General features: G+C 28.0%; 8 protein-coding genes across 12 annotated transcripts in view; 5 read left to right on the top strand and 3 right to left on the bottom strand.

Moving 5' to 3' along the window:
- The window catches only part of LOC124423799 (latrophilin-like protein LAT-2), a 45,134-nt gene extending 41,981 nt beyond the window's left edge, over window positions 1–3,153 (top strand). Inside the window, exon 9 of the transcript XR_006942163.1 lies at window positions 242–3,153. The gene's annotated coding sequence lies outside the window, so the exon portion shown is untranslated. The remainder of the gene's footprint in view (window positions 1–241) is intronic.
- On the bottom strand, window positions 2,261–7,350 carry LOC124423801 (myoneurin-like). 3 transcript variants are annotated; one of them, XM_046962008.1, is made up of 4 exons: window positions 7,145–7,350; window positions 6,262–6,369; window positions 5,125–5,725; window positions 2,261–4,807 (listed from the first exon to the last, which is right to left on the bottom strand). In XM_046962008.1, the coding sequence occupies exons 1-3, from the start codon at window positions 7,199–7,201 to the stop codon at window positions 5,156–5,158; spliced, it is 735 nt and encodes a 244-aa protein (XP_046817964.1). In that variant the 5' UTR covers window positions 7,202–7,350; the 3' UTR covers window positions 2,261–4,807; window positions 5,125–5,155. The 3 variants fall into 3 exon arrangements, with proteins under 3 accessions (XP_046817964.1, XP_046817963.1, XP_046817962.1); XM_046962007.1 differs by lacking the exon at window positions 7,145–7,350 and adding an exon at window positions 6,599–6,931 and having other exon boundaries at window positions 2,261–4,804; XM_046962006.1 differs by lacking the exon at window positions 7,145–7,350 and adding an exon at window positions 6,599–6,930.
- Window positions 7,145–9,812, bottom strand: LOC124423797 (cleavage stimulation factor subunit 1). Its single transcript, XM_046962003.1, has 4 exons — window positions 9,664–9,812; window positions 8,586–9,486; window positions 8,394–8,487; window positions 7,145–8,235 (listed from the first exon to the last, which is right to left on the bottom strand). Exons 1-4 carry the CDS (start codon window positions 9,810–9,812, stop codon window positions 7,991–7,993), a joined length of 1,389 nt encoding a protein of 462 aa, XP_046817959.1. The 3' UTR covers window positions 7,145–7,990.
- Window positions 9,764–10,769, top strand: LOC124423804 (ribonuclease P protein subunit p20). The gene is made up of 4 exons (XM_046962011.1): window positions 9,764–9,887; window positions 10,001–10,185; window positions 10,332–10,500; window positions 10,578–10,769. Exons 2-4 carry the CDS (start codon window positions 10,006–10,008, stop codon window positions 10,697–10,699), a joined length of 471 nt encoding a protein of 156 aa, XP_046817967.1. The 5' UTR covers window positions 9,764–9,887; window positions 10,001–10,005; the 3' UTR covers window positions 10,700–10,769.
- A 27-nt stretch (window positions 10,770–10,796) lies between these two features.
- LOC124423805 (transmembrane protein 203) lies at window positions 10,797–11,403 on the top strand. Its single transcript, XM_046962012.1, has one exon. It carries the CDS (start codon window positions 10,797–10,799, stop codon window positions 11,208–11,210), a length of 414 nt encoding a protein of 137 aa, XP_046817968.1. The 3' UTR covers window positions 11,211–11,403.
- Window positions 11,404–12,010: 607 nt separating this feature from the next.
- Window positions 12,011–17,930, top strand: LOC124423796. Its single transcript, XM_046962002.1, has 9 exons — window positions 12,011–12,379; window positions 12,681–12,888; window positions 12,961–13,171; window positions 13,298–13,562; window positions 13,623–13,772; window positions 13,862–14,443; window positions 14,503–14,918; window positions 14,998–15,205; window positions 15,285–17,930. The coding sequence occupies exons 1-9, from the start codon at window positions 12,352–12,354 to the stop codon at window positions 15,512–15,514; spliced, it is 2,298 nt and encodes a 765-aa protein (XP_046817958.1). The 5' UTR covers window positions 12,011–12,351; the 3' UTR covers window positions 15,515–17,930.
- LOC124423794 (protein shuttle craft) lies at window positions 13,564–24,080 on the bottom strand. 3 transcript variants are annotated; one of them, XM_046961997.1, is made up of 11 exons: window positions 22,726–23,970; window positions 22,112–22,648; window positions 21,858–22,031; window positions 21,353–21,742; window positions 20,973–21,254; window positions 20,614–20,904; window positions 20,041–20,504; window positions 19,440–19,970; window positions 19,152–19,258; window positions 18,957–19,079; window positions 13,564–13,709 (listed from the first exon to the last, which is right to left on the bottom strand). In XM_046961997.1, exons 1-10 carry the CDS (start codon window positions 23,456–23,458, stop codon window positions 18,974–18,976), a joined length of 3,615 nt encoding a protein of 1,204 aa, XP_046817953.1. In that variant the 5' UTR covers window positions 23,459–23,970; the 3' UTR covers window positions 13,564–13,709; window positions 18,957–18,973. The 3 variants fall into 3 exon arrangements, with proteins under 3 accessions (XP_046817953.1, XP_046817952.1, XP_046817954.1); XM_046961996.1 differs by lacking the exon at window positions 13,564–13,709 and adding an exon at window positions 23,977–24,080 and having other exon boundaries at window positions 18,237–19,079; window positions 22,726–23,486; XM_046961998.1 differs by lacking the exon at window positions 13,564–13,709 and adding an exon at window positions 23,977–24,080 and having other exon boundaries at window positions 18,237–19,079; window positions 22,726–23,321.
- Window positions 24,081–24,212: 132 nt separating this feature from the next.
- Window positions 24,213–25,188, top strand: LOC124423806 (V-type proton ATPase subunit F). The gene is made up of 5 exons (XM_046962013.1): window positions 24,213–24,376; window positions 24,490–24,571; window positions 24,688–24,770; window positions 24,903–25,025; window positions 25,096–25,188. The coding sequence occupies exons 1-5, from the start codon at window positions 24,323–24,325 to the stop codon at window positions 25,123–25,125; spliced, it is 372 nt and encodes a 123-aa protein (XP_046817969.1). The 5' UTR covers window positions 24,213–24,322; the 3' UTR covers window positions 25,126–25,188.
- The last annotated feature ends 818 nt before the right edge of the window (window positions 25,189–26,006 follow it).

Raw genomic sequence — 26,006 nt, 5'->3', positions numbered from 1 at the left:
CTAAAGCGAAAAAATAATATACATATCTACACACACACATATATATATATATTTATATATATATATATATATATATATACAATGAATGATGATAGATTTTAGACAATTTTTCTTTTTATAAATATTCCTCGTGTACGATTTAAATATCGATTTGCTTCAAGAATATTACGATTACACCCCTTTATAAGTATAAATGAACATACGTGATAGCACATTCTAAAACTTCTCGTGTCACTTTCAGAGCCGATTAATAACGGAGCCGGTTGAACCAAGAGTGAAAATCACTTCGTTGCTTGACTTAGCGAGAGATTAATTTCGAACGTACCGTGTATCGTTCGAGCGTGAATTAAAACCTATTTACCGCGTGTTTATAAGGGCTGATAACGTACGATAGATAGATTAAACGGGGACACCAGGAAATATGATTGAAATCATGTTTGTACGCTAAATATATGCGTGATCGAGGACGTAAAGACGATAAATGGATAAAATATAGTATTACTCTCGATCATTTGTTAAATAAATCCCAAATATTAATTGAAAGAAACGAGAATCCGTAGAAACGAATTACATCATAAAAGAGGAGTTTACGTTTTATGTCATTTTAATTGCATCGCTAGTTAATTGCCGACCATTAATATATCATTGATAAATCATATCCGATTTTATTTTATTCATTTAAACTACTTCATTTCTATTTTTTTTTTCATTTTGATATTTTAAAAATAATTTACATTTAGAATAGCTAATACTTACGAACCTTTGTTTATCACAGCGTAAGAAAAATGACAAGCTTGCGATGCAGGTAAGTCGTGCGTCATTTTCAATAGTATATACAATGATATAATAGATTTCTTACAGTTTCACTTATCGTTTAATTCTTTTTCCTAACGATGATAAGGTATATCGATGAATATACCTCCATTTATTTGTCAAATTCATCGATGATTATACGTTTTTCTTATATTTTCCTTCGTTTTATCTCTTCTACTAATGTCCTTTGTTTCTGGAAGAAAGAAAAAAACAGCAGATAGTTTTTGTACCAAGAAACGGATTAGAGTCAAATTGTAGAATTTTAGAATTTCGTATTTACTCATTTATTAAAAATAAAAAGATATAATTTAGTTTATTCAGCGATATCGGAAAGAACTTTATAATTTCATTAATTATGGAAAGTTCGGAATTAATATTTTTAATCAGCTAGAATTGCTTGTAACCAATTTAAATATTCGCGAGTACAGTACAAAAATATTTGATTAGTTTTCGAAACTAAAATTCATCATTGAGCGACTCAGATTCAAGAGTTGCAAGAGTTCAATTGTTGCAATTTCAAAGAATGCGGTTGACGATGTTTAATTCCGGGAATAAGTTTTGTAGGCCAATAAATATATAATGGCTCAAATAATTAATCGAATTTCTATCCTTTTTTTTTTATCATCAAAATTATTAACTACTAATAATGCACAAGTTAAATTAAACAAAGCTTTCATGCAAAGAACTTTGGAAACAAACAAGCGGTGCATTAACAATAAGCAAATACGCCTTAGGTTACATGACTATATATATGTTTTCGTACAATATCAATATTTTTTTATCGTAAGATACAATTCGCTACAGACAGATATATTTACTTTTAAAAAATGATCATTTTGAGCTTCACATATATTTGAAAAAAAAAAAAAAATAAATAAATAAATAAACAAATTTTTTAAATATTTTCACGTCAAGATGAAATGATGTTACCACATGAGCATAGAAAAAGATCAGCAAATACAGCTACATCCATCTAACGGCATATCCGTAACTTTTATCTACAATCGTTGGTACACCGTTAGATGGCCATACCATTGCATGTCGAATACAGAATGACTTAATTGTGTACTTAACATAAATTGATATGAATTAACATGAATAACGTAACTGCTTATTAAAATTCCATGAAATTTCAATTTTCTTTTTTTCTATTTCTGTTTACATATATCTCCTTCTCTCTATTTATTATTTTTTTCTTTTCTTTCTTTTTTTTTTTTTTTTTAACGATCCCAATACATATGTAATGAGCACTTTTCTGTACAATTTTTTGTATTATCTCATATAGCTTCTCTTCGCGCGCATAAGTACATTAGTAATCAAACCGATTATTAATTCCTTTTATCATCAATAATAAATTTCTTAATGATAGTATTACAATTAACTGTTCGCGCGATATATTATTTTTTAAAACCAAATGAACTTTGAAAAACAGATCGTATATACTAAGTGTATTATCATACAGGTTTTATTGATTTTATTGATTGAAGCAGTTTTATTACAAAAGTCGATCAAATCTCCCCATGATAACCGCAATCATTTGCATTTTGAGGTCTTATTATAATAGAAGTAGCAATAGAGTAATAGATTATATGAGCACTTAGATACACACACTCTATGGTGTATCTAGGAAGAATTATAAACAATTGCATGTCACTGCATAAGCTACACAATAAATTCACTATAAAATTTGACCCGAACCAAGAGATACACAGTATAAAAACTATTGCCTGTCTTACATTCACAATTTAATTCTTAATAATTTGTATTACCTTCGCTATTAATAATAAGATAAAATGCTAATATTTGTTTCATATATCTTGTAATGCTTGCCTTATAAAAGATATATCTATTAGAGGACAAGCTCATAAATTCACTGCTTTTAGCATATCAATTATTTATCTAATATGTGTATATATATATATATATATATATGCATATATATATATATATATATATATATATACACACACTAATTCTAAGCCGCACTCAACGAGACACTTACCCTCCAATATTAAATTTGTGACATGTTTTCAAATCTTAGACAATATTTTAAGAGCTTATACGTTGGATAGAGTTTTTCACATTTTAATATTTTATAATGTAAGATATTGAGCATCTGAATAATATGTATTATAAGATACATAATTATTGTTTTTAATATAATTTATCTGTTAACAATACAATGATAAATTTATAGAAAGCTAATGAAATACAACATATCCATTGAGTGTAGCTATTAAAAAAGGAACATGTTTTTTACATTGAACAATACTAAGCACAAAAAGCTATTTAGAATTTTAGGGTAAAGTAATTAAATTTGTGCAAAATATAAAAAAAAAAGTTAATAAGTAATTATTACTCAATTTGAAACACTTATGATCAGATTTTAGTTTTCATTTTTGAAATATTACTTATTTATATTTTTATTTTGATCAGAGTATTGTATTGTAAAAGTCTTAATATCAAACCACTGTGCACTTCATTCCACATTCTCTCTAAATTATTTATTATTCTATAGGTTTAAAAAACGTATTAACGTGTCTCGCTACTATACGATCTGTTTTGATTTAGTTAGTAAAACATTAATCTACGCTCATACTATACAATAGAGTACTTATGCAACTGTGGTTTTATAAGACAATAAAGATAAAGTCAATTGCCACACACAGCTATATCAATTATTTACACATGCATGACATTTGACTTTAATTTTTCCAATTCAAAAATTTCTTGTCAAATACGTGAAATATCTTTCATGATAAGAAGAAAAAAAAAGAAAAGAAAAAGAGACAAGGAAACATGGAATGACAAAGTTTATCCACAGTACTTAAAGGTACACAATTTAAATAAATTCTTTTTACAACCACTACAATATTGTTGCAAAGTAATAGACAAACTTACAGAGATCTGAGAGTCCTGCAATATAAAATAACAATATTAAATTCTAATTGTAAGACTCCACTGTACGATCTATATGCCTTTAAACTTAAATATTCATCCCATTGCACATGATTATACTTTACAGTGTTTCTTTAAATTCATGTTATTGGTGTCTCATCAAGTGTGGATTTTCTAAATATATTGTATTAATCATATAATCTATCTGTACATTCACAACCGTTCAAATACACACACAATAATATTAACATATTTAATAATGGACCAGTAGAAATAAAATATAAGCCTGTTGTTAGATCTTTTATAAACATGACGCTTATTGTACAATTTAGCAAAAATTAAATTTGAAACTAGAGAAATTTAAATTATAAATTTATATTTTGTTCAAAAACAAATATTATAATACTATAATAAAATACATGTTTTATAGAAGCGTTAGTCACATAAAAAGAATAGAAGTGAATAAAAGATTGGTTAACATTAGTAACATTACAAAAGGAAGGACACATAATAGATTACGTTCCCACACGTTTCTCAGAAAGTTTATTTCTGCATTCCATGCAAAAGAGAAATCAATTCACCATAATTCTCATATATTCCGTATCATTCAGTCATCATTTATATAAGTAAGATATTACAGTAATTTGCTATGTACGAATTAATTTCAGTTATTTTCATATCAGATCTGAATAGAAGGCCGTTTTTAATACTTCTACTTCAGTTCTGATTTGAAATCAACTTCTCTCTATATAAGTCCATATTAAATATATTTTACAATAATATTATCATTGTACATGAACAACATATGCTCCACACCTTCAATTGCAATCACTGTCTAATCAACGCAAAGGTGTTTTCATCTATAACAAATAAAATCTAATTAAAAAAGCTATATGTATCGAGAAGTACATATAAATAAAGTATTTTTTACTGTTACGAATAATTCAAACAAATATGTCTGAGTGTCAAATCATTGTATTAACTGATAACAAGATGCGCTGATTAGAATAACGATTGACAACAAGGTGTCAATTAGTTAGAATAGACCTGGGGCCTGGATTTGTATACCCCAATGTGTGCGCCGCCTTGGTACCTGCTAGAGTAAAAGAACATGTTTTATAATTCTGTTATAATTTACAAACATAATTTTTTAAAAGTTCGTTCAACAAATTGCATTTAATATCATCGTTATCGAATCAGTACAAATCAACTAGTGAAAATAAACCATTGAACTTTAAATATTATTATTAGTGTATTAAATAAAATATAAATTTTACTTTTTGATTGAGCATCATAAAGGCATACAATTTTTTTAAATATGATACTGTTTTCTCCCATAAATTATATATATACTATAAGTAAGATTAACTTTATAAAATAATCAAAAATACAGAATAATAAAACAAAACTTACATGAGAGAGTGGTAAAATAGGCGGAAGAAGGTTATTCCTTATTTTCATCAGAAGGAGTGATGTTAGAGGGATTTTGGGATTCTGATGAAGATGGTGGTGCTTCTGCCGTAGAATCTGTCGCATCTTGACTCGAGTCTGAACTGTCCTTAATGTCCTCATCTTTCTTTTCTTCACTGACACCAATGCTTTTAGACTCTTCAGCAGAATTCTCTGATTCTTCCGTTCCTTTGTCTTCCTTGGAATTTGTATCAGGCAATTTATCAGTGGTATCTTTACTCTCTACCTCCTCTGTAGTTTTGTCTTCACTTTCCATTGCTTCTGTGTCTTTACTTTCTTTACTTTCCTCAACTTCCATTTTTGAAGATTCTTCCTCAGAATGTTTTTCACTTTTATTATTTGCAGCCTCTTCGTCCGTATTATTCTCATTATTTTTCTCTTGTCTTTTGGGACGTCCACGACCACGTCCAGTACCTCTTGGAGTTGCCGGCTCTCTTTTTTCTTTCTTTGGCGGTGATGGTATTGGTAATGATGATGTCAAACCACGAGCTGAGCTGCGAGTACGTCTTCTACCTTCCATTTCTCCAGTTGGTGGATTTAAATTCTATAAAATAAATTCTATAAATAAGTAAAACATAATTGTTTTCTATCATTAAAATATAATATTAAAATATGATACAAATGTTGTTAATAACATTGAAATATAAGAACAAAGAGAGAATATAAATGATTTGAAAACACCTTATATATATATAAATCTATTTATATATATATATATATATATATATATATATATATATATATATTCTATTAATAAGATTTAAAAAAATATATTTATATATATATATATATATAAAACAAAAAAATTATTAAAAATAATAAAAATAAAATGTAGACAACTTATTTATATTTGGCGCCTATATTCTAATTGGTAGAATATATCCCCGCTATTCGCACTCCCCTTCCCTTCCCAATCTTTACCAGAGCATATTACCCCCACTCCTTCACTCTTCTTTGCTCACGTAAGCACACACAGCTAAAAGGAAAACTAAATGGAGGGAAACAAGCAAAGGACAGAGGACTGAATGCTTGCTGAATTTTTTTTAGAAAAATGATATTTCAATAAGAGATGACTCGCACCTTCGTAATTTCTTTACTTTCTTGCGCTGCTCTCTCAAATGTAGAAAGTCTTTTCGTACCACCACGTCTGTTTTTAGTTGGTGTTGATTTTTCTTCTGCTGATTGATCCTAAAAAAACAAAACAAAAAAAAAATAAAAAGAAAAGAAAAAAGACATAACATGTCTATATCATAAATCGTTCACTTATCGCATTATTCATACAAAGTAGGCACGCACTTGTTCCCAATGCATTTTGCAACGTAGAAAAATTAGAATTTGTTACGTAGAAAGCGCAAAGCATCGAAGGGTTACAATGCTAAGAATGAAAGAAAAATTTTTACAGTATGACGATAATTACGCGAGTGATAAGATTATCAAGGACCGTTGAACTGCCCGGGATTTGTAGAGTTTTGTTTGAGTTTCCCGCCATTTTGCCATACATCACCACATTCACACTTCTTCAGTACCACAATTTCATTCATGCCGTGTCGAAAAGGATGGAATTCCATAACGTTCAGAAGCGCGTGGCAAGTGTAATCATCCGTCGGTTCGACCATTTCCCGCCTTTTTCACACTGACTCGCCGGCATGCGAGCAGCGACTCTCCTCGTCACGAGAATCACAAATAAAAAACATCCACCATCTTTACCAATGAAGGACAAACGGCGCAGCTTTGAAAAATCACTGAATGTGTAGCCATACGCGACAAAGGTCACGTTTCAACTATGTATACTTTTTCGTATTCTGCTAAATCGCTTTACAAATAGGGTTCCTCATGCGTAACACACGACACGCTTAGAATTTTCGAGATATACAGCGTCATACCGTATTTCAGGGAACCGCACGCCGCCTTGGCATGAAAACTCGACTTGACGAAGGTCTTTCATATACTTTCGATCTCTTACCTTGGGTACATCATCGATGCTGTTATCATTCTTGCTTTCTGCCTTGATATCAGACATTTCTCCGTACTTGAATCACTTAAGAACACTGGAAAACGATGATTTCTCTACAAGAATTCGCGCTGAGCCCGGTCGCACTGTTTATACGATAAGCAAAGATGGCGGTTAGCGTGGGTCACGTGATATCGTCAAACTCAGAGCGGGAGTTCATAGCGCCGCCTTGTGATCGAATATTAAATTGTACGCGTAGCGACGTAATATACGCCCGGAAGGTTTAAATATAACATTCTTTTAAGTGACGTCGTATCTAATTTAATTTACAAAAGGACAGAAAGCATACGTTTCTATTTTTCACTTACCTGATTGCAAATATTTTATACTATTTGCTTTTGTTTTAACATTATGCTTGAATTATAAATATCTTATATTCATATTATTTACTTAAATAAATAATTTTTAAATTTTCATCATACTTTCCATATATACAAACTAATAAAACGATAGCAGAATGAAACGCTATCATTTTCATTTTAACATAATATCAAATAAATATATACAATCATTAAAATACTAAAAGCACAGTTCAAATCAAACTTGATTGCTTCACTTTAGCTTTTCTTAAAAAATTAGAAAATTATAAACAATATGTATGTGTTCATAAAAATTTTCTAATATATAGTAGAACTTCGTATAACGTGACATTCATATGATGTAATAAATACATTACGGTAATTTCCGTATAGTCCTTTTTTTTTATAATTAGCAACGTATTTGCACATCATTTGAATAATAAATCTTACATAACACGGAATGTACCTGCCATGTTAAACGAAGATCTACTATAAATATTTAATGAGTTGGCATTCTTCTGAACCAGAATCTTGCTCTAAAATCATCACTACATGTCAAAAATGCGGGTGCAGTTGGTGAGTGAACAATTAACCTTACAGGTCCATTATGACCTAAAGATAATAACTGTTTTCTTGATGCATTTCGAGAATTCCAAGCACACAAGGATGTAGTAGCTTCATCAGGAAACATTACATAATCTTCTGTGTGATTAAAAATTGCTTGTGCTTTATGTTCTTGTTTACCTGCAGAATACAATGTAATGGTCAATGCATACCTTCAGTTGGTGTTGATATTTATTCATTAAACAGTTTTGTATATCTATATTTATAAATATTAAAGATAAATAAATATTAAAGTTATGAAGACAAATTTTCAAATAATTTAAAATGTATATTTTTACCTGTTGTACCAGCTCCAGTATATGCTATTAAGCATCTACTTGTTGACAATTCCCATAATTTTATCAAAGAATCTTTTCCAGAAGACAATAAATACTGAAATTTATAGTTGCAATATCATATTGTAGTCAAGTATTATTAAAACATTGTGCACTTAATTTATTAGGACACAAACAATATTTTAAAAGAATTACCTTTCCATTTCTTGTAAATGTCACTGAACATACTTCATAACCATCATGCGCTTTAACAAAAGTATTTATGCAACGATTTGAAACACCATCCCACAATTTAATACTTCCATCTTTACCAGCTGATGCATATGTTTTTGCATCTGGAGAATACTTTATACTAGTTATTCCAGCTGTATGTTGATGATTAGGTATACTGCACACAAAACATTGAGCTGTATTCACATCATATAACCTTACAACTGGATGATTAGTTCCTACTACCAAAAAATCACCAGTTGGATGAAATGATAAACACCGTATTTGATCAGCATCTGTAATTGTTCTAAATGCCTTCTTGACACTTGCTTTACTAAAGTCAAATAGTTTCACAGAAAAATCACGACTGCCAGATACAAGTATTGGTTCACGTGGATGAAATTCTAAACATGTTACTTCTTCCAAATGATCATATAATGTTCGTATTACTGGATGACCTCCAGTTTGATCACCAGGTGCCATTTCATCTGGTGCAGATTTTGCTAACATTCTATCCACATCTAAAATTTTAATAGATGCATCTACTGATCCAGTAGCTATTAATTGTCCATCTGTAGAGAAAGCTCCTGCTCTACAATTTCCTTTATGGGAAGTAACATAAGCTGTTTCATATTGTGCTGGTTCTGGCGCTTGTGTTTGAGCTTCTGTTTCAAATTCTAGATCTAAACCAGGACCCAATGTATTATCAAAACTTGTAGTAAATGTGGATAAGTTATTTGTATCCTTTTTAGTACGATCTGGTTCATGAGCAGCACCAATTAACATAAGATGAAGTAATCGATCCGATGGTGGACATGGAGGTTCTGCTTGAATCATGTTAGACAATTGTACGGCAAGTGTTTGATGACCATCATAAAATAATTGACTGAAATCAATAATACACATTGTTTGTATTAAATGTGAGTTTCTAACATTTACTTATAAATATGTACACATATTAATAATATTTCAATCATAAAATTTTATAATTGTATCGAATTGTTAGAAAAACATCGTCAAAATCGTTATAAATTAAAAGTTAAAGATTAGAAAATTTATTAACCTGATCATAAGTCTGTAAAGTAATTCTCTACTTTTTATTATATTTTTTGGATCCACGTCAGGTTCCTTCATAATGTTATGAGTTTCTTTATTTCCGGAAGGCGACTGAATGTTGGTTACTTGTTCGGAATTCTTCGAAAAAACGCCCATCAATCGACCTTTCTACCCGAGGTTATGTCTGCTTGTTGTGATTCTTCTTACGGTCACGTTTTCCAACTACTTTCTGTACGATAATTTAATTGGTCGACTTATTTCTCTCACAAAGTTCTACCAATCAAATCTATTTATATCTAGTAAATATTGATAGAAATTATACTTGTAATATGTCTAAATTTTAGACAAAATGGCCGAAGAACATAAACTACAATGTATAAATAAAATTAAATCGAAAAAAAGTAATGTTCAGCACAACGTTATAAAAACATTATTATCAAATGGTAATTATACATTAAGAAAACGGCAACCTAAATTAATTAGACAAGTTAACAGGGATATATACGTGACAAATAAAACAGATTTTAAGGTAATTTTGGTTAAAATGTGATCTTAATTTTGTTTTTATGACAATAATATTATTTGGTTAATAATAAACATATTATATCATATAACAATGAAGTGTTAAAAATAAATATATGGTTTTATTATAAATTAAGAAAAATATTGTTGTAGGCACAAATAAGCAAGTGTGAAAAACTACTTAATATTGGTGTGTCTGAAATAATAATTCATGGGCTTGGTGCTGCTATAGATAGAGCATGTAATTTGGCACTTCAGTTGAAAGAAATTCATCATAATAGCTTAGACTTGGACATTAAAACTTCTACTGCAGAACTTATTGGTACATATTACATAAGGTTACATTCAGAAATTATTATATATGTATAGTAAAAGTAAACTAATTCTTTTTATTTACAGATGACTTTGAACCACTTAATGATGATTATGATTATAAAGTGAAAATGAGACGTAATTCTGCCATACATATTCGTGTTTTTAGGAAAGAAGCAATGGGAATATTGCAGTGTAAAGCAAAATGAATTACAGTTTAGCAGAACAAACAATATTTGTACAGTTATTTAGAATACATTAAGCAGAATTTTCAAATCATTTCATTATTTTTCTTATTATATTGCAATGATTTTTTCTTTACATGAATTAGTGCACTGGTTAGGTTTAACAATTTTTGAAATATGGATAAATTTAGTTTCCTTAACAATATTTACAATTCTATTAGCCTTAAAATTAGATGATAATTATTTCTTAGAACATACAGGATGGTGGATTGTTTTCTCGCCATTATTTATTGCAGATGGCTTTAATACATACTTTTGTGCTATCATATTCATACGTATGCATATGGAAGGAATGATTCAGGTTGCCATTTTAAGAGCATTATGGAGTTTAATATCATTATTATTAATATTTGTATTTAAATATTTGCTATGTAAAAAACTTTCTGGGCAAAGTACCCTAGAGTATTCAGAGGTATTGAGTCCTGTTTTTATTCTTTTACAACTAATTGCCGTTAGAGCATGTCAACTTCATTGACCTAAACAAAACAATGTAACAAATATTTCTGAATCTTCAGTAGTATTTCCATCTCAATCACTTGCAATTTATGATATTGCCTATAATGTATTTGCATATAATGTATGATTATAGAGAATCAAAGAATATATGTAGTTGTAGGTACCAAATATAACACGGAATTTTAAATAATAATAACTATATTCATATCCTATTATACGATAGATATAATATACTCCTTGATATTTGCTTGTTATTTAAATCTAAAATAAAATTGTTTATATATATTTTCACTATAATTAATGTGTGTTTTACATGTACTGCACAATTCTTTCATACCTCTACATTGTATTATTTAGTTAAAAAGAAAAAAAAAACAAATTATTATGATTGAATATATTCAATATAAAAATGTATCAGGACATTTCAAATGAAATTTCTAAGAATGTCAAAACTAATGGAAATGTTCTATATCTTGGTTTTATATTGAAGTTTAATGGAGAAAGAAATATTTCAATTGTAGATAAACTGAATGATTTAGAATTAGGTTTTTTTTTTTTAGATATAAATATTATAATTTATTAAGATGACTTTGAAGTAACATTTACGAAAAAATAATGATAACAATATTTTATACAAATGACGAAAATACTAAAGTTGTTATTTATAAATTAACTACAAGTTCGTATCAATACATATTTAAAGTTTAATTAAAAAAGATATGATTGACATATAAACTAGTTATATAATATGCCTATATGTAAAAATATATATTACATTTAATATCTATATGCATTTACATAAACGCATTCATGAGATTTATACGTATGTGTGCGCGTGCGAAAATCGATAAATTTTACAGTATAATAGTTCAATCTAATGTATAAACAATTGATAGGCCTATAACGTGAGCAGTCCTGAATACCCCTTCCAACCCTCTTCAAGCAAGATCAATATTTCTAGCTGAAGGGAGACAGAGCATCACTGTGCTAAGAGAGGGGATGTGAATAAACTCTCTCTATGGGTAAAGCCTGTTGCTGATATCACATTTAAACATTTATCTTTTCTCTGTGCATTTCTTTAAAATTAGTGATTATTTCAATAATGTTATATTAAGAAATTTGATAAAATATAGTGATGTGCTGTGGTCAGCAGTCAAGGGATGGACAAGCTAACTAATTTTACTCGTGGTCAGTTTTTACTTGTTATTGTATATATATCTGTGATGTAAAAATAGTGATAGTGAACACTATTTTTACTTATATATGTATTTACTGGAAACTATTGATAATAACATCAATACAAGCCAATATCTATTACTAATTATTTATTATTTCTTAATTAAATATTATTTATTAGTATCGTATAATAATTTTTATACAATATTAACAATATTTGACAAAATTTTAGTATAATGTGTGATAGTGAGAAGTGAATGGAATAACATTAAGTATTCGTATTCATATGCTTAAATTATTGTTCTATAATTAGGTATCAATACTACATCTTCAATATCAGCGCAGAATTGTGCTTCAAATTCAACAAGCTCAGCATTTCTTGACAGAGTGTTAATTACTGCTCCATCGTGGATTTCTGTAAATCAAGATTTGAGATGGATTTTTCTTCTGCATACTTACGGATTTGCAAGCCTTTTCTTTGTACTTGGATTTTACACGTTTTTCTCTATTTTAAATTTAAGGTATCAATATATAAATTATAATAGATATAATACGAAATTATAATAAAATATAAATAATTATTAATATTACAGATCCCTTATATCAAGCCGCCCTTTTATGTCAACGATTAATATATTTTTATGTTTATTGGGTGCATCAAGGGCTGCATGTTTATGTATAGATCCTTATAATCTTAAAGAAATAATGCCAAAGATTATAGGGTCCACTATGTGGGATATTGGATTTCCTTGTATTACTTCTGCATTTTGCCTTATACAATTGACCTTCTTGCAATTAACACAAGTACATTTGAAAATTATAAATGTTCTCTATTTGTTTTTTTTTGTTTTTTTTTGTTTTTTTTTTTTTTTTTTTTTTTTAATATTATTTGTATTATCATATATCAATAATGTTTTTTATAATTTCCAGCTTAAGTTTGGGCCAGAAAAGATACAAAAGGAATCATTTTTTAGTCTTATTATAACAGGACATTTTTTTTTTGTAATTGTAAGTGATGTTGCTTTAACATCACATAATTGTTATATGGCAAAATATTTGGTGCAAACTGTATTCCTGCTATGGAGTATTCTTTTATATTTAACATTTCTGCATGCAGGCTATAAAGTCATGCATTTATTGAAAACAATGCCAAGTAGTATGTTAACAAGAGACAATTCTAATGCTCATCACAAAGGTTTGTTTCTATCGTTTATTTTAAATATTCATTTTATACAACTTTATTAAAATATTTTAGGCATTATGCAACTTGCTATGCTAGCACCATATAGCAATCTTGCAACATCAGTAGCAGCTGCTGCGTTGGTGCCTACTTTATTTAGTCCTAAAATCAAAGATTCAGAAGAGAATGAAAGTGCCAATGTTGAAGGAAATTTAGAATATAAAGGTATTATGAAGTATATGATTACTGGCACTTTCAAATTAATATCGCAAAGATTGAAAAGAATAATAAAAAAAAAAAATATTAATTTTTAGGTAATTCTTTAAAAATATCTAAAAAACAAGAACAAGATCAAATGGAAGTGTCTCGTAATGTTTCATCATCTTTACGTGAAGAGACTTTTGTTCAACCAGTATCTACTGTACCTGAAGTTTATGTTAGACCACCGACACCTACGCCATCAACTGCAAATTTACCAATAATAACAGTTTCTAGTCCAAGTCGAAGAAGCTCTTTAGCAAGTAGACGTGGGAGTGATGTATCTCGTTCATCACGTAGAAATTCAGAATGTAGTGTTAAATTTGTAAATGAAGAAGATGTTTTACCAATTATTACTGACTTCAAATATGGTGTTGAATTCAGCCCTAAATATTCTCCTAGTATTAATAGAAGTCAATCACCAGAACGAATAGCACGACGACATTCTGAGAATATTACACCGACTGGCAGCACGAAAGAATTAAGAAGGTGTTCAGATTTTTCTCATGAAAAAAATCGTAGTTCTCAGTTTGCCACTAAATTGAGAAGGAATAGCGATTTTGGTAACAGAACACCAAGAAGAATGTTACCCCCAGTTGAACAGAGATTGCCAAAAGTCTTAGATCTCAGTCCTACAGGTAATTATAATAAAGCATATGTATTTGTACCATATTATTTAAATATATGTAACTTTTAGGTTCACGACGTAATTCTGATATTGGCACTTTTATATCTGCTAAACACGAGTCAAGAAGAAATTCTGACTTCTCTTATAGACGAAATTCCGAAATGGCACAAATTAAGCCATTAGTTATAAATCGTCGTAGTAGCGATATAAGTATTAGAACATTGGATAAAAGTCCTACTCATTATCAAAGTATAGTTCCTCAAAAAATAGAAATACAGGAGAAGTCTGAATCGGATTCAGATCAACCGGATTGTAATGAAAAAGCTGCATTAATGAATGAAAAGATAAAGAATAAAGGTGAAGATACAAAAGTACGAAAGAAAAGCTTGTCTTGGAAAACGGATAAAAGTAAAGATGAATCAGAAGAAATTACAGCTGAAACAAATTTGCTTCCTGAAAATTCTGGAGCAGAGAGCAAAATTACGGTACATTTAAACATAAAGTTAACAAATAAGTGAAATACAGCACATGTATATAAAAAGATAACTTGGTAATTGTTTGTAGGGCACTGATTTTACATTGCATTCAATACTAAATCACATAGCATACGTGAATAGAGCTAAATCTGATACACCGCTGCATATACCAGAAGCCACTACTGCAGCTGTCAGAAGATCTCAAATTCGAAGAGTGTTACATGTTACATATACTACAGCAATTTTAGGAATCATATTGTGTATCATAGATCTTGTTCGTGTTTTTGGACCTTATGGTAATACTTCGGTTTTATATTAATTTATATAGAGATGAAATTATTAATATATTATTATATAAATATATTATATATTTAGGACTCTTGGCAGAAGCAGTAACGTATGATACACGGCCATTGCTAAATCAATTTCCCAAGCCATGGCCTTGGTTATTATATCAAACATTGTGCAGAGCCATAGAGCTCATAATGGGTTGTGCAATGGCAAGTATAACAAAACAACCATCGGTAAGCCCACGTCATCAATATTTAAGTAGTTACCCCAATTATAGCACACGTATGAAACGAGGTAACAATCTTTACATATAAAGCAATACTCATGTCAGTCATATAACAGACTGAAGAACCAAGATGCCAAATTGAATATTTCCATGATCTTATATACCATCTATCTTCATTAAAACATTTACAGATTATTCTTGTATGACCATCTTCTACTAAGGTATAATCCATATTATTAAATCTTGTTAAGTAACAAGATCTTATTATAAATAACTTTATATTTAAAAAATTGTGTGTTTCTAGACGGAACAGTCAGTAATATATTTTTATTGAATTGTTTAACCTGTTTCATACTTAAGAAATCTAAGTTATTTCTATTTTACAAAGAATCTGCAAGATATATTTTATTTTGATACTATATTTTTAATGCTAACTGGGTGTGAAACTCAAAAAAAGAAAAAAAAAAGTATCAATACTATAGACTGGTAGAAAGATCAGAATATGATCAAATACTATAGTAGAATTGCAGCAATAGATCAGTGCAACATTCTAAAAAAAAGTGTGTTCTAATAAGATAACTTTTATCTTTATAATACAAGTTTACATACAATTTAATGAATAAAGCTTTCATTTGGTTATACATATATTATTCGAGGTAAATATATATTTTTTTAATTAAAATATATATAACACGATTACACTGCTACTCTTTATGTTATTATTATCTTATTGAGTACATTATTCAAATACAGTATTAGTAGAGATTTTAGTCAAACAAATATGTTTTATGATATAATAGTCAGATATATTTTATTTGTGAATTTACTTTAAAATAGAAAGTATTAATGGAATCTCTAAAAAAAAAAAAAAAAAAAATAAGAAAATAAAAAAAAAAGTATTAGTATAATGAATGAGGCACTGATAATAAACAAAGTGATGACTTTTTACCAAGTATTCACTGCGCCCATGATTATGGTAAAAATTTGTTCCCAAATTTGAAGTGCCCTATTATTACATGTTTGAGAAAATTACTTAGTATTAATGATATATGTCTAAATAATTTGTCAGTAATGAAAACGTGTAACAGTGTTGTGATCCTAAATGTGATAAAAGTTGATGTATTTAGGATAGGAGACCATTTTATGCTTATGCAAGTTTTGCATAATATCTTATTCTGCGAGATGAAAGACTGGTTAATGTGACATATAAATTTTTATGTTCTTTTGGAATTTTACTATTTAAATATATTTTTCCCTATATTATATATAATTAAAGATAAATAAATTTATTTTATTAAATATTTAGAAATTATATTGAAGAATATCAAAATTGTCAAAAAGGACACAGTTAAAATGATTTATAAATTTTTAATATGTTATGAAGAAAATGTTTTTTTTTTTTTCAATACAAGTAATTATGAGCAATTATTATATAATATATATGAGGAAAAAGTTATTTAATAGAAGCATAAAAGGTCTCAGTATTTGTCTATGTAGAATTTATGACAGATTTTAGTAGTTCAAAATATCATTAATGTTCAATGTGCCAAATACTCGTGTTATCTACTTACAAATGTCTACAAAGAGATTGTCTACATAAGATTTTACTCTACATGAGTACTCCTACAAATATAAATAACAAACAGCTATTTATATACAATTGGATGTTCAATAAAACAGATCTATCTTTTCAATTAAACTTAAAACCGTTATATGAGAATATATATATAGCACAAAACTATTTTTATGGATGCAAAATTCATTGTGAATATTGGAAATTTCATTATTGTAAAATCTATGTATATTGTAATGTTAAACATATTGGAATAGCAATTAATATCTTTACAAACGTAATCATTTAATCATAAATGAATTACAAAACAATTTCAGAAATGTAATACATATTTATAATACATGATTAACCACATAACTATCATACAGTATTGATAAGCAAAAAACATATATATGTACACACACATGTATTTTGTTGCAGTATAATTTCGAATTACACACATTTATGCTTTTTTCTTTAGAAGTAGAATTATTTTAATAAGAAATACATAAATATTGAAAAGATAAATAAAAGAATAGTATATTATAGTTGAATTTTCATATATTTACTATCTTTTTGTGAAAAGAAAATAAATAATTGTTGAAATATAATTTTGCATAATTTCTGAAAATAGAATATAAAAAAATATAATATATAAATTTGGAAAATGTTAATTAAAACAACCAATTAAAGTACATAATTAGAATTGATATATAGAAAACAATATAATAGAAGTCATAATAAGTTGGATCTTGAAAATTATGATTGATAATTCAAATAATTTACATACGCACATTCTACTCTCTTGTGTATTGGTGTTATCTATACATACATGTTGGTTGTGTGGGACGAACTGATCACAAAAAAGCTTTAATAATGAACATTGCTGATAAATTACAACAATTATATTATGAAAGACAATTGCAAAAAATAAATGAAATAATTGAAAATATGTCCTGCTTTTATATCATTATAAAACAAAATAAATAATGATCAAAGTATAAGAATTTAGTAGTGAATTACATATATCTTTTTTAAACAAATATTTGAAATATTATTATCAATTGCAATTATGAAATCATATACAGAAAATACATATATTAAATCTCCTACTTTGCCAAGATTTATTGTCTTGCTTTAATACTTTTTTTACGATTTTTGGTTAAAAGGAAATAGTAATTGTGAAATTCTATAAGGATATTTATTGGAATGATGAATAAACTCGTACAAGTCTTTTATCAAGCAGATCATACTACAGTTATTTTTATTTATATATTTTTTTTTTATTTTTGTATTTTTTTTACTCTCACTCGATTTATCAGAATGTAGAAATGCATACTTTCTACCCTCAAATACACAGTATAGAAATCTTATATGTCAAGCATAGAACTACACATAAAACAGAAATATTATATTCAAAAGGAATTTCTTATTACGCTAAACAGATTTCTTTATGCCTTTTTATCTGTGCCTTCACCATGTAATTCATTTATGTAATTTGACTATATTATAATGAATAATTTTATTTTATGCATAAATGTATTACTAAGAAAATTTGTTTGATTATATATACGTATTATGTTATAAGATCTCTAAGAATTCTGTTTAACTTATCAAACACTCATTAAACATATCCTTGTAAAACATTGTAACTTTTCATCATATATCATTGATTATATTAATATTTGTCTAATTAAAAGATATATCAAAATTTCACCCAAAAAAATAATGTTATATTCTTACAAGTATGATTATAAAGTGAATGAATAATAAACTGCACAGTCTAGCAATTCTCCGCAGTTTGTTTATCAATTAATTTTCAATGGATTGTTAAATATTATGAAATTAATAAATACGATTATTAATTCTTCTTAAAAATTATTAGTTCCAGTTCATAAGCATACTGCTACTTTTTTTTTAACTTATAGAAAAGATACGTAAAAAGTAAATTATATTGAATATATAAATAGTTAATTACCTGCTTATTTATAACCTTTAACCTTTATAATCAAAATAATCTATTTCTGGTTCTGGCGATTTTGAAGTTGATGGAGTTGGTACAATTTGCTGACTTCTTGTTATAGGTAATGCTAAGATTGTCCTATAATATAATTAAATATTAACATAATATTTGTACTTTATCCTATAAACTAGAATAAATATACAAACTTACTTTGTTGAATTGTTAGCTTTAGAAGTATTCAATATTGGACCTGGAACTTTCCTTTGTCCATTATTTCTTTGCACAATTTCTAATAAACTATAACTTGGTAGCCAACACTGTAGTACAATGAATAAATTAAAAAATGTATTAACAGTTTTATACATATATATATATATATATATATATATATATATATATATATATATATATATATATATATTATGCACACAAATATATTTATCTACTTGTATGTGTGTGTGTACCAATAACAAAAGAGTGAGAAAGAAAGAGTATTACCTTATCTTTTACAGCAGTAGCAACAACGTTTCTTTTTGGCTCTAGATCATATGCTTGACTCTCACAGCCAAAATGTTCGCAAGATTCATGAATAAAGCGACGTTTATCTCTATTCATACTATCAAATGAATAACTCCTTGACTTCTGTTTAGAAGTCTTTGCGAGTTGAACTAATTCCGTTAGTTTTTCATGCACCATTTGACAAAAATGAGGATCTTTTTTTGCCCACTGTTTCATATAATCAGTGTATCTTGGCATTAATTTTCCGCTTAAGTCTGGATTAACAATTTGAAGTCCTAATGCTAATCTTCTATTTCGTTCTATTAATTTACATTCATCGCTACATTCGAGTATTTTTAGTTGATTTTGTTTCTTTGCTCCTGGTCCAAAAAGTTCTTCTAAATCAACAGAATGACCAAGTTGCATATCAGCCATTTTACTAGCTAAAATGTTGCTAGTTATTCTTTGATATTCTCTAGAATTTTCTGCACATACTCTAGTTGTACTTCTATGTCCACATTGGCACGTTACCTACAAGTATAAACGTATTTAGCAATATATACAAATATATTTTTAAAATATTTTATGTCATTTTACGTACTTTGACCATTTCTTTACAAGGTGTATCAGGACATTTTCCCTCGTGACATGGAGCAGCACATATGTGCCCACATAATTCCCTTAATATATTACATGGTTGAACACATTGCTGTCCTGGTTTCTCACATGATCCAGGGTGGCAAATAGTTATACATTTATGCCTTCCACATAATAAAGGTTTATTGCACAATAATCCACATGAAATTTCATTAAAATAACATGGGACAGCTTTTCTAAGTTCATGCTTGCCATAACACCATTTTTCAGTAAGATAAGTACATGGAGGACATGATGGTTCACTGTGGCAATTATGAAATACTTCATGACCACAAGAATGATCACGCGAACACGGTCTATCACAAACGGGTCTTCTAGTTCCACAGGGTACAGGAGGATATATTACAGCTGTACCACATTCACAATATAATTCGTCAAAACTACTGCGCCAGCAAGGTTGACACCTGCCTAAATTAATACATCTTTCATTAAAAATCTCTATTTAACAAATCTTTAATTAAATAAGGAATTATTTTATTTTAAACATTCATAGAAATATAATTCAAAATATTTTTACCTTTATGGCAGGTTTGTTCACATTTATGTCTACCACAACTTAATGTTTTAGAACAAGGTAAAGGACAAATATGCTCAAGATCAATACAACACATTTGATTACACTTATGTTTTCCACAAGATCTCTTTTTGATACATTTTTTTTCACAACGTGCATCATCCGCTTTAGTCGTTAAATCTTTACATGGAATTTCTCTATCCATATTACCACAACGACATTTTACATCTGTTGTTAAATCACACTCAGGACATTCTCCTTGATGACACTTTATCTTACATGTATGTGGATTACCTTTAATAAAAAAATGAATATGAATTACCATATATAGAGAGGAATAATTAAATTATTAAAATACTTACTAGGCTGACCACAGTTAAGACGTTTAGAACATATTTCTTCACAAGTTGGAATTGGATCTAAACAAGTCTTTCTTTCGTCTGACAGTGGTGTTTGTCCACAACAACATGTTGTAATTTTTTCAGGCGTAAGTGTACAAGACTCACATGAATTTGGATGACAAGTTTTTTTGCATTTATGATTTCCACAATCTAACAACTTTTCACAAGTACCTTCACATGAATATATTGAAGGTACATTAGATTGACAAATTACATCTCTTTTACTTTTCCCACAATAACATTCTATAATAAATAATATACATAAATATGTGTGTGTATAAATAATATGTATAACTTTTTATATTATACTTATTATACTGTTATAAATAATGTAAAATTACCTTGTTGTATTATTTTATCACAGGGCTCACATTCCCCATGATGACATTTCTTTTCACATGTATGCTTCCCACAATTTAAGATTTTGCCACAAACAGAATCACATAACAATAATGTTAATGCACAACATTGTAGCGTTTGTGATGTTTTCCCACAAGCACAATTTTTTGTTACCATTGCTATGCATGATGGACAAGATCCTGGATGACATAGCAAAGTACATTTATGAGGGCAATTATTTTTTATTCGAGATCTCCCACAAACTTCACCACAGGAATGAGCCATATCTCTGCGATTCCATTCAGGCATATTTGTTTTTCCACAAAAACAGAAATATTCTTCGGGAATTGTTGTGCTTACATTTTGGCATGCAGGACACCTCCAACCATTTTCTATAAAAAAAAGAAAAAAAAAAAAAAAAGAAAAAAAAATAGAAAAAAGAACAAAAAAAAAAGATTTCTTAATGTTGTTTATAATTGAAATTATTTGTATGATAAAAGAGAGTACCTGCTTGGGAAGATTTTGCCCACTTTTTTATACACTTTAAGTGCAAAACATGATAGCAGTTTGAGCAAGACCAGATATAATCATTTTGTTTTATATATTCACAGCATACTAAACATTCTAATTGTCCTCTATTTAATTGATCTGTTAATCTTTCCCTTTGGCTTGCATCATCATCTATAAAAAATCAATTACTATTTAAGTAAATTGACAAACGTAGGAAATAAGTTTTATACTAAAAAATAATTTATCATTACCTTCATGTTTTTTATTCTGCTTTCGTTTTGAAATATTATTTCTATCATTACCTTCTCCCTTTTGTCTCCAATTCACAATTTCTACTTCTTTAGTTTCTTGAGTCACATCTTTGTTTTTATATTTATCCTTAGTAATATCTATTTTGCTTTCTTCATATTTTTCTTTATAATTATTATACTCCTGGTAGTTATTTTTTCTTTCACGATAATTATTATCATATCTACCAATCTTGCGATTATTGGTAACTTTTCTACTATATTTAGCAGGAATACGTTGCGTTCCAAAATTAGTATTATGACGTTGATAATTATTTTTACTTAAATCACAATTTTGACTTGTAGTGCTGCTGGCACCAGCATTTTCTTTGTTAGCTTTTACTTGATCATTGATTTCATGTCTCTCTTCAATATTAGGTGTATTAGTTTTATTGGCATTGATATTTGCATTGATATTCATAAATTTGTCATTCTTCTGTGTTTCATCAATAGTTGAATTATTTCTATGATCATTAGACATACCTACCGGCTCTTCAGAAGCTAAAATAAAAATTTTTTAATTATTGATATCATTTATTTTATTAATAAATATATATGCTTTATACACCACTACTTACTATTTTGATATTTTCTATAATTTCTACCATGTTGTGTTTTATAGGAATTTTGAAATGAAGCTCTTTGCCGAAAGTTATATTCTGGTATTTCTTTATATTTGTATGTATTATTTTTTTTTGTATTATATTTCTTTTTATATTTACTCCCATTATCAGAAACATACGTTTTTTGTGGCAAATGTGGTTTAGAATCTTCTGGATTAGTTACATGTAGACTTGTATTTGCTTGATTGGGATAATGTTTAATTCCATGTGGTATAAATTCATTTGCGGTAGGATGTAAATTGGAATGTTCAACTATGCTACAAGTGTTGCGACTAATTTCTTTTGGAAATTCATATTTATTGTTATCTTTATAATTTTTAATTCGTTTCCCTTGTCTATTGCTTTGATAATATGTTGACATGTTCTGTGACCTACTGTTACCTTGACAGTCTTGTGCGCTGCCTGGAGCATTTAAGTAATCTGGGCAAGTGTCTCTTAAAGGCAATGAATTTAGAGAACCTGATGAAAAGTTAGAATCCGTTTGACAGGAAGCAATATGTTCACTTTGTCCCAACATCATTGAAGTATTTTGCGAATATGGTGCATGAGTACTATGGAAAAAAACGTTGCTCCCATTACTGGGATAAAAAGTCCAACTTTCTACATTAGGGATGGCACTATTTTGACCCGAATAAAAAAAATAATTTGAATCTTCAGGTTCGTGACATGAGCCATCCCAAGTGGCCATACTGTTTGAAGGAATCGAATATCGCCTCCTTAAGAATAAATGGGATTTAAGTTCGTATATATGTTATTTAAAGTTTCAAATCCGTTATCAACAAAATTGCAGACAATTTAATTGGCAGTGTATATAACAGAATTGACTTATAATCGATGTGTTGAACACTTTAGTTTTTTCTTTTTTCTTTTTTTTTTTCCTTTTTTTTTTTTCTTTTTTTTAAATAATGTTATCTACACGTTGTTACGACCAATTTCGTAACACGCACGAATTCTTATCCTTTTTACTTTTTTCACTGTACTTCCACAAATAATCAGAAAGATACGGGAGACGTAGAAGCTTTATACAAGCTAACAAACTTTCTAGTAAAGTTGTAGTAATAAAGATAAGGCTAAAGACCAATTGTATTTATCCTATCTACTTTACAATTTTCTTGTCAATTGATTTTGAAACTAAAGATAGAATCATTATAGAATAATAATAATCAGATTGCGCGTACAATAAAATATAAGATTACTTAAACTCACCTTACGATCTATAAGAGAAATTTAAGTTTTCTATTAATTAATTACCTAATACTAGAAATGCTGAAGATATTAGATTCATTCTACAGTAAAAGAGATTGGTTAAGGTGGTATAGAATGAAAGTCGATCATAGAAACAAGAAACACAATTGAAAACGCGCCATTCCATTCGATTGCACTTGTGTCCCGACTTTAATACAAACAATCGATTTCATTGGACGAGTTTTTGCACGTGATTTATACCTAATCGAAATAGGTGTGATACTGTCAGCTGACTGAACGTGAAAATTTACATCGACTTTATTTATTCTTCTTTCTCCAAAATATCTTGTAACTTATTTTTACAATAATGACACTTCATTCAGCTGGAAAGGGTAAACTTCTTGCGGTAATAGGAGATGAGGTAAACTTAATTTATAAAGATTTAAGTTTTATTTACAATGTAATGTTATTTAATAGAATTTTTAATACTTCTCAAAAAATATTTAAGTTTACCATATATTCTTCTTTTCTCAGGATACATGTGTAGGATTCCTACTTGGAGGTGTTGGAGAAATTAATAAACATCGTCAACCTAATTTTATGGTTGTTGATAAAAGTATTGTTTTATTTTTATAATTACAACTTTTGTTTTTATTATTATATGCAACAAATTAATTACTCGTATTGGATAGATAGTTACATATGTACTGTGAAAAGTAATATATTTTACAGATACACCAGAGAGTGAAATAGAGGATACATTTAAGCGTTTTATTAAAAGAGATGACATTGACATTATTCTTATAAATCAAAATGTGAGTAAATTTATTAAAATTTTATAACGTGAAACGAAGAATACAATAGTGTAATATAAAATTTATTTTCATTTCTTTCAATAAACTGTTACTGCTATTAATTAATCTCTAGTAAACTTTAATAAATTTTAGGTTGCTGAAATGATTAGACATGTTATTGACAGTCATACTCAGCCTATTCCTTCTGTATTAGAAATTCCTAGTAAGGATCATCCATATGATGCTAGTAAAGATTCAATTCTAAGACGTGCTAAGGTATGATTGCTAATGTCTCATTATAAAATATTAAAATAGATATTTTTAATTAATAATATTCCCCTTGCAGGGCATGTTCAATCCAGAAGATATACATTAAACTATATGTTGTTTATATAATAAAAGAAAGTATAACTTAATTAAATATACTAATTGTACAATATGACAATTCTTTCTTTCTTGAATATTATCATACTTTTTGTTTTAATCATAAGAATAGAAAATGTATATACAACATTCCACTGCTTATGTTGTATTTAGAAAAAAAAATTATAATAGTATATTAAATATCTATTAAATTTAAAAATTTTGCTCTATCATTGTCTTGTTCTATAGTAAATATTATTTCACATTATGTATTATAAATTAAATAAAAAAAGCATATTGTTATAAAATTTAGATTTACACAACTCTGTCCTGAATTTTTGCATTTTACATTTTACATTTAGAGTACTTGATATATTATTAAAACATAATCAAAACTAGCGTAATCGCTTTATTTATGTAGAATAACTAAAGAAATATTAATTTCATTTTGTAATAGAAAGAGACAAAAATATAATACAGTAATAAATAATAATACTTATTAACTTAATATTATATATGATAAAAAAGAATAACATAATTTCTTTTCTATTGATATTTTTTCTCTTCAAATTTATTATAATGTGATCACATCAAGAACAATGTTATAAAAAAGTACATTGAACAATAACTTTATAAAAATTATCATATATTATTCATTACTGTAGAAATAATTTTTCTTATTTACAATCATTTTCATAAATTACAGTTTTATGCTGAATCACCGTTAAGTTGCTTTTTCATTAATAATGAACTAGTAATTCACTAAAATCCGATTTTTTTCATATTTTTTCTCAATATGGCAAAAATGATCTCTCTCTAACTTAATATAACCTCTACTTTTCCTCACTATTATTCGATTTTTTATATTTTGTATATCGTAAGTATAAAGATCAA

The sequence above is a fragment of the Vespa crabro genome, chromosome 4 (genome assembly GCF_910589235.1).
Source record: "Vespa crabro chromosome 4, iyVesCrab1.2, whole genome shotgun sequence".
NCBI lineage: Eukaryota > Metazoa > Arthropoda > Insecta > Hymenoptera > Vespidae > Vespa > Vespa crabro.
This window is presented reverse-complemented; position numbering and strand designations above follow the sequence as displayed.